Here is a 14730-nt window from a genome sequence, read left to right as displayed (position 1 = left end):
TTTCTGTACTTCTGAGTATTGTCCTCTTACCATTCTCATAGACAATGCACTGTTGAAAATTTTGTTATGTTTACTCATCTCAAAAGGTGGGAAGGTATCCAACATTCTATGTATATTGCCTTTTACACTCTGCTTCAGTTCTAGTCTAATTCTTCTCCTGGAGCTGTACCAGATGACACAGTGATAATCACAGCTCTTGTATTTATCCTTATCTAACATATTTATTATCTTATAGCCCTACTATCCTGTCATCAAATTTTCTCCCACCATATTCCTTAACTCACTGGCCCTCTAAAAGATGAAATACGTGCAACACTAGAATTCCAGGAATTTACTCCTAATAGAATTTTCCCAGTCTCCACCCCTTCTATGTTTGACATATGGGACAAAATTCCTATGGTGGTATGTGTCATTATTGGGGCATTCTTTCTGCCTTCCACTCACAATCTCTGAAGTTGTTTTATGGAAATGTCTATCCCTAAATTATTGCAGGTGAAAGGGGAAAATCCACAGTTAGAAGGGGAAAAGACTGGGGAGGAAGGAAAGAGAAAGCATTCACACTCCTCAACAGTATTAGCTGCGTAGGAAAGAGAATAGTCTTTCAGGTCGGCGTAGACTTTGAGTCTCTGATTCTGAAATCATACACTTGAAGGAAGATAAGGATATTTCTATCTGCTTTTAGAAAGCCTTTCTGGTTCAATAGTTCAATAGCACAGCTGGTCCCACCACTGGCATTTTTCAATTAAGTTCAATCTGTCTTAAAGGAAATTACTCTTCACTTTTTGTCATCATGTTGACTGTCAGTCCCTGTTTATTTTAAGAACTCTAGTCTATTTTCTTTGTCTTCAAGCATATTTATTGACAAGTTCCAAGAGGTGGCTAGGTGTTGCCAACCAGATGTTATTTTAAACCAAAAGTCAAGATTTGCATCACCTCTTCTTAGAGGATATCACATTGAAAGTTTACATTCAAATTCTCCCTTGGAGTGTGACCTCTGCCTAAGACTTCTTCTTTACATTTGCATCTTTACCTGGAAATGGTATCAGACCTGAGAGAAGTATATTTATTTTTAGTCCTGCCATTCCCTTTGAGCTTCTAAGAATATGCTTAGAATCATAAAATGCAAATCAATCATTTATCGTAATGATACATTTCAAAACATTTTTCCATTTGGGGGTTTTATTTTTTCATTATCTAAACTACACCTTGGTTCTTTATAAAAAGAATTTTGTATTTTACACCGTAGGGAAAAAAGTTTCTATTGGCTTGAATTACTGGGAAGGAGGTGTGCAAATGGCCCCAAGTTATACATTTGCAGAGGAAATATCATCCAGATGCTCAAGTCAGCCTTTTCTTGGCAGACAACTAAGAACCATACCGAAACTAAGTCTAAAATCTTTAACAAAAGAATTCTACAATCTCTTACCTTTGGAACGGACATTAATTAAAAGACACAGTCATATCCCCCGTGATCAGAGTTTAACTACGATTAATCAGAGTTCACCACACAATTAACATTTTGAACTGATTACCAATGGAAATCACAACAAGAAATTTTGAGGTTAGAATAGGAAATGGACATATTCTTTTGCCCAACTCACTGTCCCTCATCTTTTAAAAGGAAAAAAAAAACCCTCCAGTCGTAACGAACAGGGCAGATTTTGTTTTCGGTGAGGTGTTTGCCATTACATATTGCACATAATGTATGGCACTGTTAGGAGGGAAAAATTGGAGTCAAAGTGGCTGGAAAGTTAGGTCTGCTCTGTAGCACTGTGAGATTGTTGACATCTGCCGAGGTTGGAGCGCTCAGTAAGCAGGAAATGGGGTGTCACTCTGAGTGGTAGTTTACCATTATCCTGGCATCCTAATGAAGTGTCTGCAGTGCACAGAGCTTCTGGATGGCATCTTAACGCACGGCTAAGCAAAAGCACTTCTCTCCCTGTCACTGTCATCCATCTGCCTGCACCCTACTGTAGCCAATGGGATGGAACCATGCTACAATGTGCTATAAGCCATTTAGAGTTGCACATTGCATAATCAGTCCCATCAAATATGTAAAAAATGGCTATTATTGGTTATTTTCCTCAAACTCTGGCACCTGGAGTTTGCTACATTAAAGTTAAACTTTCCCGAGCGCTGTTTATGCTATTAATTCCACCTTCCCCCCACTATCTAACTGGGAATGAGGTGTATCCTCATTGTCTTACGCCCTGTTAATGGATCGAAAGAGTTGTATGAATATTCATTAAAAACTTCACTGTACCTCACACTTGGTGAATTCATCAATTTATAATACAATGGAATGGTCATTTTCTTTGAGATACTCATTTTTAAGAAAAGGACAAAGGATACATCAACTCAAATCACAGATTAGTTGTTTTTATTTTAGAATACATTATTTAGCTTGCAGTGATGGTTTGAGGTTTTTCAATAGATTTCTTTAAAGACAGTGCATTTCACCAAGTACATTTGCATGTTAAGCTAGTGTTATCGATGCTGGATGATTAAATTTGGTGCTTTAAGATTACCTCCAATGAAATTCAAATGCAGTAGAGAGGAAGATATCTGTTAGTATGTGGCATAAGTAGAGCAAGGTGTGTGTGTGACCCTCCCTTAACTTGTAGATAGACCACATATGATTCTCCAGACGTGGCTGCAAAGCAACTGGGCTCTCATGGCAAGAACTGAGTAGTAAGATGGCCACAAAGTTGAGAAGGAGCTTTCTGTTATAGGCAGGGGCAACAGGAATACTCAGTTGGGGGGTGGGGTGGGGTTAGACAAACAAGAGGGCATAACATAATTTGGTTGCATCAGGAATTTCTCGAAGACATTAAAACTATGGTAAACATAACAGCAGGGAGGCGTGCACTGCAGCACAGTGGGAAGCTTAAAGCGTCTGCCCGCGCTGTGCCTGGCTCCAACTACTACTAGGAGTCTCCGACTTTCATTAGCACTCAACAATTCACCCAGTTCCCCCAGAAAAAGAGGAAAATCCGAGCAGCAAAGCCCCTCACTAATTATGGTAAATGCTCCCAGGTTACAGTATTTGGGGGACAATAATGTCAGGATGATGTTAAACTAGAACAAAAGAGTCATTCTGGATTAAAGAAGAATAAAAGGGTTGGTTGTTGTTTTAAATCAGTGTAGCCTTTCGTTCCTTTGATAAGGCAGTGTGTTGGAATATTGGACCACCTCTGTACAATTAAATTTTATTTGACCCAACCAAAGTGTGTACAAGTCCTTCGGAGCACTAAAAGTGGGAGTTAATGTCACAAATGATCTCCTCCACCACCACTCCCTCCCTCTCCCACCCCCAAATTTATCCAAGCATGTCTCACAAGTCTCTGAAACAGAAACTGTTTCTTTTGAAGGGAATTTGTAACAATACAACAATTAATATGAATCTAAATGTAACAAGGTAGGCAAACTAATGCACATCACTACAAAATACTGCATGTCAGGTTAAAGTACTTAATACCCTCCCCCTATATAATGGAGTTATTTGAGGAAAATATTGCCTTCTTCAAAGGGAGAGTGGTTTGCTATTGATGCCCAGAAACATTTATAATGGTAAAGTTTTTTTAATGGAATGATAGGTGTTTATTTTTTCTAAATCCAGGCTTGGGAATCTGGTTTCTCCATTCATATCCCCCCAGCTGCTGTCAGCATTACAGCACATCAGCTTTCCTTCATGTGTGAATATTTCTCCAGACCTCATTTGCAAAAGAGTCGAAGCAATATTAAACACCACATCCAAACCTCTTTTAAAAACACAAAGAAATGGGAAAACACATCAGAACTAGACCATTGAGAAAATCCTCCTTTCAAATTTACTGTTTGCTTCACATGCTAGTATAAAATAGCCCACAAAGTCCCGTTTGTGATCCATTTGAAACAATCTTGATTTGCTTAAATTGTCACATTCTTCTTGCACATTTCTTCCTAAATGCAAAAATGGCACAGAATTCTCCTCCCTCTTCATTATAAAAGTGCAGAATTTCTGGCTTGTTTTTCCTAATGGAACACTTGAGAAAGAAGAAAATATATAAATATCTCTTTCAGAAGATTAGTTGTCTCAATCTTTTTAAAAGACTGTATTTGTTCATTTCTTCCCCGTGGTAAACAACTTGGGCTTTTCATTGTAATTTTCCATTGTCAAATTAATGCATTTCCTTTTTTCTGACTTAGTCCCATGATTCTAAAACATCATACCTTTTAATATCCTTATTTCCCCTATACTATATATTAATGTATGTCATTAGGACATAGATAGTTAGGAATACAACCTAAGCAATTTTATAAACAAATTTGTTGGAGAAACCTTCTACTTCATTGTAACTCAGTAAAAGAGAATATGGGGTGGGGGGCAAAGAATCACAATCTAACAAAATAAAATTATATTTTACTCATCATGAGAACATATTTCCAAGCTAAGAATTTCAGGCAAGAAATGGAGTAAGGGTTTTGAGTGTTTCAAATCAAACGTCAGAAATTTTGTCTGATCTACTGGTAAACATCCTATTGACAAGGTCAAGAACAGAGAAAAGTCTGACCACCAAAACAGAAGTGAGAATAAGCATTAAAAAAAAATAATAAAAAAGTAGACAGTTTATCAACTTCAATTTCTAAAGTACTGTGCAGTCCCTTTGCAGAATGTACAGGAATGTCCCTTAATTATAATGAGTGTGTCTGTATGTTCACCTACCATATATGCAGTTCTTCAAAAATTATATTAGGAATGTTAATGAAAAAACTGGCTAATATTTTCAAGAAACTATAAAGAAAAAGAGAGAGAGAGAGAGAGGAAAGCAAGCTGTGGCAAAAAACCTGGGCTCAGCAGCTTTCTGGGGGAAATGGTGAAATGTGACTATGTGATTTATAATGAGAAAAGGTATCTACAACATACAATTTTCTACCTAGCTGCAAATAATAATTCATAGTGATGTCCCTTCCAGATAAAAGACCTTTGCTATGTAGGACCCATGTGGTAAAATGATCATGATAAATGTCAGACCAGTGCAGGTAACGGCTTTACAAACCATTAAGATTAGCTGGCTCTTTTTTCCGATGATAACAGTAACCATGCTGTGACTCTATGTGGTAATAATATCTCAGTCCTGATAAATGCCAGAGCCAGGCAGAGGTGTTTATCATTCCCAGTTCAGAAATGCTGACTAAAGTTGCCACATGTTGCCTGTTTTTCTTCTTTTACAATAGTCTCACAATTTAAAAAAAAAAAAAAAAAAAAAAAAGCTGAATCATAAAATTATTTTATTCCTTATTTCTAAACGGGTTTTGATGTTTGTAGTATTAACTCTCTTCTGCTTTCAATGTCACTGTGTGGCCAAGTCAAATGAACTGGCCAGGAAAACAGTTCACTATGCTAACCATTATCTCTTCTTCAGAGGACTTTTGTTCAAAATGAATGGGTATGGATAAAGTTTAATATGCTTCCTGTAAAAAAAAAAAAAAATTTAACCCAAAAGACAGAGGAAAATATTTCTTAGTTAGCGTTTGTCTTAAATGCACGACAGATCCTAGTTGTTTTCAAGTGAGATTTTCTAAATCTCTTAAAAATTTAATTTGTTTACCAATGGAAAGAGATAGATGCTTATATTAAAAACTTCATATCTAGAAATGTATTTGTAAGGTTTCCACCCTTATGAAAACGTACAAAGATAATGCTTTATATAAATAGCTACTTGAGTATTTGAAAAGAAATGCTGGTTTATGATTAGAAAGATGTAAAATGACCCAAAATGGTAAATCTTGTTTTTTTAAAAAAGCTTGTAAAACTAGTTATGTATGAATAAATATAGTTTAATGGAAATTCTCATAGGAGAACTGAATTTCAAAGCACTAAACCGGCGAGCTTTATTTTCTCAATACAAACTATGGCCTGAGGATGAATTAGTATCATTTGTAAGTTACAGAAATGTACTTGGCCACCATGACACCTCCAAAATTACTTTGAAAACAAGAAATTCTATGGCGGACAATACAATCATGCTTTTTCTATAAAGATTGCTGCTGATGTGTCAGCCATTGCTTTCGTCTTCAAGTCAGATAAAGAGGGGGCATTGTTGCTAAATTGAGGAAGTCTGGTTTATGAGACAATTTCAGGTTGGTGAATTTTAGGAAATGTTATCATCCTAAAATTGATTACACCAAAGCAATACCATTTATTAAAAATTACTGAGAGCCTAAAACTTGAATACTTGGCCTCAATGTGAGGTCAGTGCACCAGAAGTCCCTAGAATAACATAGATACAGTTACATGAAAAAGAAAAGGCGATTTTAATACTTTTCTGAATATATTTGGGGATGTAGAAAGAAGCTAAGAATAATACTTTGAAGGCCTTCTGAAATTGATTAAATAAAATTTTACATTTGTTGATTTGTTGTTCATTGCATTTCTCAAATTTTTTAAAAAAATTTATTTTTGGTAAAAAATTTATTTTGGTGAGCTGACACCTCAGAAGCTTTTGAATTTAAGGATCATCTTAGAGGATCCCTTCAGTCAGAAGAAAGAGGTAAACTTCACTGATACTTACATTATGATAGGTCTTAAATTTAAACATCTCTTACGACATATTTTGTATTTTATCTGCCCCTCTGGATTATAAAATGACAGAAGATAGAGGCCAGCTTTGTATCTGCCAAAGGTTGCACATAGGCCTTCATATATTTGTTTTCTTCAACCATGTATGTGAGTTCTGACAATTAAGTTCGCGAACTCATCCTAGAAAACGTGCTACATACATACCTCATTGCTGAATATCACTACTGTCACCTTCAAAGTACTCCCCTTGGGAAGCTATGCACCGATGCCAGTGCCTAGTCCTCCCTTCAAAGCAATTTTGGAACTCTTTCTGAAATGGCCAGCAGAGCTGTCGTATTACGCTTGATGTCCTGAATGTCATCAAAATGTCTTCCTTTCCTTATTTCCTTTATTTTTGGGTAAAGAAAGAAGTCATTGGGGGCCAGATCAAGTGAATAAGGAGGGTGTTCCAATACAGTTATTTGTTTACTGGCTAAAAACTTCCTCACAGACAGTGCTGTGTGAGCTGTTGCATTGTCTTGATGCAAGAGCCATGAACTGTTGGCGAAAAGTTCAGGTGGTCTAACTTTTTCACTCACCCTTTCCAGCACTTCCAAATAGTAAACTTGGTTAACTGTTTGTCCAGTTAGTACAAATTCATAATGAATAATCCTTCTGATATGCAAAAAAGGTTAGCCACATCGTTGCAACAAATTTATGAACTTAATTGCCAGACCTTGTACGTGTTTAATACTTTTAAAATGATTTAAGAAATAGATAAATTTATTTTCTTTTTAAATAATTTTTGAACTGTTTATTGCCAGAGAGTAGGAGTGGAAGCTGAAAGAAATAGAGATTGCACTTAAGATTAGGTTTGTTCCTAACAGCGTGCTCTGGTTGGCCTAACTCCTCCAGGACAAGGACCAGAAATGGCCTCTGGAAATGATGCTAAATTGGCCACTATGTTAAATCTTTCCTCACAACTCAAGGAATCATGGATGTATGGCAATCCAGGGGCCAAAGCATTTTTGTTACTGACACCTATTAGGGGAAGTTAAGTCCATTTTAAAAATTCTTCTTAAAAGGGCTTCTTTATTCAAAAGTCAGACAAAATGTTAACATCTCCTGGAAAGAGAAACTGAATACAAGAAAAGTCTGGTGTGCTAGTGACGTGATTACGTCTAATTCTCAAGTGATCCCCACCAGAAAAAGAAAGAGGTCTTACATGAGTCAAGTAGATTCAGTTCCTGCTGCAAGTCACATACCTCTGTTGTCAAGTTGAACTGTTTTGACATAGATTCTCAACACCTAATGTCAAATGTACCAGATATTGCAGGCATTGAGAAGGTGCCTCCCTTTTAATTAAACATAAAGCATGGCTTTTCCGGTTTGGAGGGGGTTAAGGGGGGCCACTGAATCTTGAAAAAGTGCAAATGGCCAACCACAGGTTAGCCTGAAGGCCATTGTCTATTTATGATACACTGTATCTACTTATGATTATAACCAAATGCTTTTTGATTATGGGCAGCAGTCTATGTATTTACAAAAGTGCCACATACTGTGGGCTGTTCCTGTTTTTAGGAAAGAGTACTAAAGAGTAAAATTTGTGGCTTCCAGTGATTTTAGAAACAGCCTTGAACTATGAGTAATCATGTGTCGGGGCTGATAGAAAGGATGATTCAAAAGAAAGATTTGAACAGCAAGGGGACTTACATTTAATGAGCACTTACTATATGTACATTTATGTGCACTGAAACATTTAATTCTACTAACAATGCTATGAGCTATGTATATGGGTTTTTTTTTGTAATTTTAGGTAAAGAACTAGAAGCATCAACAATTCATGCAACTTGCCCCAAATAATATAGCAGAGGAAGAATTCTAACCTAGTTCTTTTAGACACCTCTGCAGTATATCGCTTCTCTTATATGTAACATGAGTTTGAAGTATGTGTCTATTTGTATCCATGCATGAGTCTTGAATTTGCCCGGGAGAGTCTTTCCCTAAAGTAAATGTAATTTATTTAAAGGAATTTATCAAGCAGGTGTTGTCATGCCTTGTATGATTCCTTAACACCCAACTCAAGTTGTGTAATTAAAAAGCATATCCTAAAAGATTTGTAAGCAGTTGCAGGGTACGCTGAACACATAAAATGTTCTCTGAAGATATTCATTCATCCTATAAGCCAGGACAGTCTCTCAATGCTGAAATGGTCACAATATAGAAAATATAAACCGGATAGAAACTAAACTGCTTTCTTCCAAATATAGCCCTGACATGTAAGTGACTACCATTTTTTTCATACAGGATGCATTATACATTCCGGAATAACTTTCAGAGGCAGAACAGCTGTGATACTGTTGACCTGCTTAAGACAAAGGAGTACAGTTGTCCTTTAAAAATTACAGATAAATAGAATGCAAAGTGCTCCTGATACACTGGTTACTTGGGAGAATTTGGTCTTTTCTTCCTCTGGGTGGACGTATATAACAAAGCAGAATTAATTTTGAAATATGATTCCACATGTAGCTATAAATAAGTTAAGAATAATAAATGCATGGATGATAAGGCCAGAAGTGACCAGGGGTCATCAGGTCCAGGGTTCTGCACAGCACAGAACTCTTTCCATCGCTGTACAACTTTATCTTATCTCTTTGCAAAAAGGCATTCGGTTGTAAATGTCCTTGTTTTAGTGGCAACATTTCATGCAGATAAATGCAAATGTAACTATCATAAACCATATTTTTGAAAAATGTGTCCTCAAAACCATGACTATAAAGCCACATCCTTATCGTAACATTAAAGGCTATTTCACATCATGTAGGAGATGTTACTTCTCTAAGTAGCCTGGGCTTGTTTCTGAAGAAGCTCATTTACAACACAGTTCGGTGTCATTTGAGAATATGGGGCCACCAGGGTGAGGAGTGGGCATCAGTGACAAACAGTTTACTATTTTAATGTATACATGTGCGTTATGTATATTTTTCATTATTGGGTAGCCCAAGTGAAGTCCTACAGAAAGGTTTTGTGTGCAGTTATGGGTTCACAGCGTAGAGTTTGGAAAGACTTTTAGGATCTGGGTTGGGTGGGGAACTGAAATGGAGGTATTAAAGAGTGTAGAGTAGATACAAAATAAGTCATTAGGGAATAAAGATAGGAGCAAATGGGAGTGAAAGGGGAAAGAATTATGGAATTTATTATCATTGGAAAAATTTTTTATAAGTCTCTTCGTATACATTTTACCTAAGAGGTTCTCTTATTCCCCATGTAGAAAAAGTTTCTTTTTCCCCCGTTAGTCATAATGTAGAAAACTCAGAGATATCTCAAATCTTCTCAAAACTCTGAATACTTCACAGTAGTGAGAAACCATATGCTGAAGGAGAAATATTAATAGAAAATGCTGTCTTTCAGATGCTCACTGAATCAATTGAAGACAGTTGACACATCTTTAGTAAGCCATGTATGAATCTTAGCTCATTAACCACTCCTGTATTATGTATGCAGATTCTAATTCCTAATATGACACATCAATAAACCAGATCTGAAAAGGTGTCATTTCGATTTTAATGTCTCCAATTGTATTTTTAGATGTTCCTCCACTTAGAAATGTTTGTGTTATTTCCTGATTTTGCAAGCTATGGAAGAGTGGGTGTGGTATTGATTTGAATGGGAAACCACTGCTTTCCTATAACCTTTTCAAAGAATTTGTTCTGATGATATTGCAAAATAAGTAAGTCCTTACTAATATCTCAGGCATCTCTAAGCCATTGTCTAGTTCCCCCTCCATGTGTGTATAACTTAGCCACAAACACGTATATACCATTATTCAATTGTCCAATTCCTCAAGGGTGGATGAAAGTAGAGAAAGGAAACAATGTTTTTCTGTAAATACCCTTCATGTAGGATGTTTCTTACAAGCAGACATGGGAACTACCAGATACTTTATAAAGATTCTTATATGTAACTGAACTGCGCACCATCAGGTCATCAGTCTGTCAGCTTATCACAAAGTATTGAGTATTGTGAAATGTCAGGCTACCATGGCATGTGCATTGTCACCAGTTGGCACCGACTCAGTTCAAGTATTAGCACCTACATTTTGAATGCTCACTGCCGCCAGATAGTATAATTACTGCTGAAAATGAAAGGAGAACCAGACTCAGAACGAGCCTCAATTAAAGGTGAGAGGGAAGGAAATGGGTGAACATTTACAGAGTACTTACTTTTTACTAGTCACTCTGCTAGGTACATTATAGACTATCTTCTTTAATCCATAAAACTGGCCTTGTAGATATTAGTCAAAGAAAACAAGAAACTTATCCATGACCACACAGCTAATAAAAAGCTGTTACCGAATTCAAACCAAGGTCTGTCTATTCTAATTCATGCTCATGTCTTTGATTTGTTCACTTATTGTTTCTTCGTTCATTTAACCCATTATATGCCAGTATAAGGGCTGCCTAGCTTTAGAGGAAAACTCTTACTTTCACGGGAGAAATTAGCAGGCATTCAAGCCATGGAAATATTATGTGGAATGGTGTACAAATAGAATGTCTTAAGGGCAATGGCATATAGAAGAAGGAGAACTGACTCTGTCTAGGGAAGTTTATAATTTTTGTTACCTCGTAGTTAAAGAGACTAAGTATAAGTTTTAATTCCTACCCAAGCACCATGATAGAGACCTTGAAAATTCAAACATTTTCAATTAAGCAACCCCCAACCCTCCTGAAACCCACCCTTGACTGGATCATACATTCCTGAAAACTGAGGTTTGCTGGATGTAATCATTTGGACCACTCCCTACTTATTGTCTGTCCAGCTTAACGTATGACTGGTACTTCTGTGGATCTTAATGGCAATTGAGTGCTGTTTTGGAGACTCTGATGTTGGCTTGATCATTACTATGGCCAGAGATTTCAGTAACATTAGAAAGGTCTCCTCTCCTCCTCTCCCCTCTCACCTCTTCTAATATCATGTGTATTGCCTGAACCAAGTGGTTCACAAGATCCTCAGGTAAATTCTACTACTAGCATGGGCTGCACCTTTGTATATAACCATTGGTATATGGCATTAGCTTCAGATGGCTAGATACAAGGTATCCAAGTATCCCTAAGAGCTCTGTCCTGGGCATACGGTACCACTTCCTGAGTTTCTGGAATCCCAGAGGTGCCAACTGGTCTTATGAAGCATCACATTGTCTTCAAGGGATCTGTCTACCCTTGTGGCAGAAAGATAATACAGCAACATCACTGCTGTCTGCTATGATGTTACAACTGGCTTTTCTTTTTTCTCTTTCTCTCTCCCCTTTGTCTCTTTTATTTGCAGTTGTCCAATCTATATTATGTTGGAACTCTTCTAAGAATAACTGCAATTTTGAAAGCTCTGACTGTGGGAGGTATTATTTATAGACCTTTGTGGTTTTAGGAGGAAGAAGACAAGCTTTCAAGCACAGTTCTCCTAGGAAGACTACCCCTCATCCCACTTTAGCCAAATACCATCTTCTGCAGGATATTTTCCTATAATTCCTTGTAATTCCCCGCCCCCAGAGGTGCATTAGAAAAACTGGCAGTTTCTGAATTAACTCTTTCTTACTCACTATATTGAGTTTATATACCTAGTAACAGGTGATTATGAACTGGAATTTAGGTAACATGCTGTATTAGAAACTGTGTTTGGCTTTAGTATCAGAGAACCATGCATAAAGTTTTCAGTACCCAAGAGCTTATTTTCTTATGTTAAAGAAACTTAAAGACAGACAGTACAGGACTGATCTGACGGCTCCAGTTGTGTGTTCCACTCTGCTTGACCTCAGTTCTCGAGGTCATCTCATGGTACAACTGTTCTACATTCTAAAGAGCAGAAAAGTAAAAAGACTACAAAACTAATTCAGCAGCCTGCACATAGTCTCCCCAGAAGTCCCACATAATCCTTTGACTTAAGTCTCATTGGCCAATCTTTGTCACGTGGCCAGTCCAGCTGCCAAGGCAGCTGGGAAATGAACTCTTTTAGCTGGGTATATTGCCATTCCCTCAACAATGGGATTGTCTTGCTAAGGAACAAGAGAATGGGTGGTGGGTGTCTTACACATTATTCTCTTATATATCATCTTTTACAGCGGTGACCTCTTTAGAATCATCAGCAGCTCTGTGCTAGAAGTTAAAGTATAAAAAGGAAAATCACCTAAATCAATATATATACAGTGTTTAAGTTCAATAAGTATAAGTGTAGGCCCTCATTAAAACTATGGTCAGATGAATTCCGTAGTGCACTAAGTAGCTCAATTTTTATTATGCCATCCATGCCCATAAAGGAAAAAAAAAAAAGAAAGAAAGATGAAATGAAGGAAAGCAATTTATGTGGCATGGAGTTTTGAAGAACTTCCTATTTTTTTTGAAATGTGTATGACTAGGTTTCATACTTGCAATTTTTATTTTTCCACTTTCCTAATTTATAGCAAAACCAAAATATGTTAGGGAGAAATTATAGCATAAAAGTAATTTTAAAAATCCTTTACTCTTCCACAAAATCAAGCAAACAATAGAACATTGGTAATTGAATCAGATATGATGTGTGAGCTTGTGTGTGTTTTTCCTCTTGCTGCTGTAACAAATTGCCACAAACTCAGTGGCTTTATACAATGCAGCTCTATTACCTTACATGCCTGGAGGTCAGAAGATGGGAATTGTTTTCATGAGGCAGAAATCAAGGTGTTGGCACGCCTATGTTCCTTCTGAAGTTTCCAGTTCCTCTCCTTTTCCAGTTTTTAGAGGTTGTCTTCATTCCTTGGCCCATGGCTCTGGATCACATAGCCATCTCTCCTTCTGCTTCCTTTGTCACATCACCTCCTCTCTCTGACTCTGATCCTCTTGATTCCCTCTTAATCGCCTTTGTGGTTGCACTGGGCCCACCCGGATGATCCAGCAAAATCTCCCCATCTCAACATCCCTAATCTAATCACATGTGCCAAGTCGCTTTTGCTATGGAAGGTAACATATTTACAGGTTGCAGCAGTTAGGACATGGACACCTTTGCAAGGCCATTATTCATCCAACCATACCTTGTAAAACGGTAAAACACTTGTGAGAACTACTGATGCAATACCTGATCTTAACAGGAAGATCCTTTCAGAGCCACACTGGCTGCTTTCATATTACCACGATCTAATTTAAAGTCAAAATGAAGCCACTTCGTGAAACGATGTTGACTATACCTCTTCCATTTGGCTGCTGAGTAGGACTTTAAGCTGCTAAGTCTTAGTCCAAAATTTCTTAAGAAAATTCCCGCATGTCCTTAGGAAATTTTATCCCTTCTCACGTTTGTTTTTATTTTTTTTCAGAAAAGCAAGATAACAACACAAGAATTGAAGCTATGAAGTCTCTTGTACAAAAACTCCCTCCACCGAATCGTGACACCATGAAAGTTCTCTTTGGACATCTAACTAAGTAAGTTGTAAAGGTTTTTTGTTGTGTCGTCATATACTCGTTTCCTAAATGAGCGATATTTAATTTCAAATCTCTAAGACAACAATTTCCAAATGCATCAATCTCAGATTTTCCTTTTTCACTGATATAAATCCTTCAGAAGCTAGAGAATGTGTTAGAGTAGGAAGGAGAAGTCAGAGAAGGAATTTTCTGAATGAATTTATTTTTCCTGGCCTTTTCAACAAGTAGATGTTGGTTGATGGATTGTCAGAACGGTAACCAGAGCCCTGGGATGGGTCATCTTTACTGTTTTGTAGTATAATGGGAAGAGCACGAGATGATTCAGACATGAGTTCTAAACGCAGCCCTGCCATGTAGCAAGTGCTATGATCACGGATAAGTTAAACTCTCTGAAATTTGATTTCCTCATCTGTAAAATGTTAACTCAGATTAATAAGGTGTCATCCATGTGAACAGCTAAGACTATTCCAAGCAGAAAAAATGCAAGTGTAAAAACCCAGAGGACCCAAAGAGATTGATGTATCTGAAAAGCAGAAAGTAGACCAGGATGGTAAGAACCTAGTGAACTGAGAGGATGGTGGTAGGCGTTGGGGTCACAAATATTAGATGGGTGTCAGATCACATAGGTTCTCACAGGCCACAGAGAGAGATTTGTATTCCATTGTAAATACAATGAAGAACCACAAATAGAGCTAAATTTAGGGAGTATAAAAGATCACTCTGGCTGCCATGTGGAGAGTGGACTGC

At 37.2% G+C, this 14730-nt stretch overlaps 1 protein-coding gene across 1 annotated transcript in view; it reads left to right on the top strand.

The window, feature by feature from the left end:
• Positions 1 to 14730, top strand: part of ARHGAP15 (Rho GTPase activating protein 15) — a 620743-nt gene that overhangs the window by 543305 nt on the left and 62708 nt on the right. The window contains 1 exon segment of the mRNA XM_033112294.1: positions 13878 to 13983. Coding sequence (XP_032968185.1) covers positions 13878 to 13983 — 106 coding nt within the window.

The sequence above is a fragment of the Rhinolophus ferrumequinum genome, chromosome 8 (assembly GCF_004115265.2).
Source record: "Rhinolophus ferrumequinum isolate MPI-CBG mRhiFer1 chromosome 8, mRhiFer1_v1.p, whole genome shotgun sequence".
In the NCBI taxonomy this organism is placed as follows: domain Eukaryota; kingdom Metazoa; phylum Chordata; class Mammalia; order Chiroptera; family Rhinolophidae; genus Rhinolophus; species Rhinolophus ferrumequinum.
This window is presented reverse-complemented; position numbering and strand designations above follow the sequence as displayed.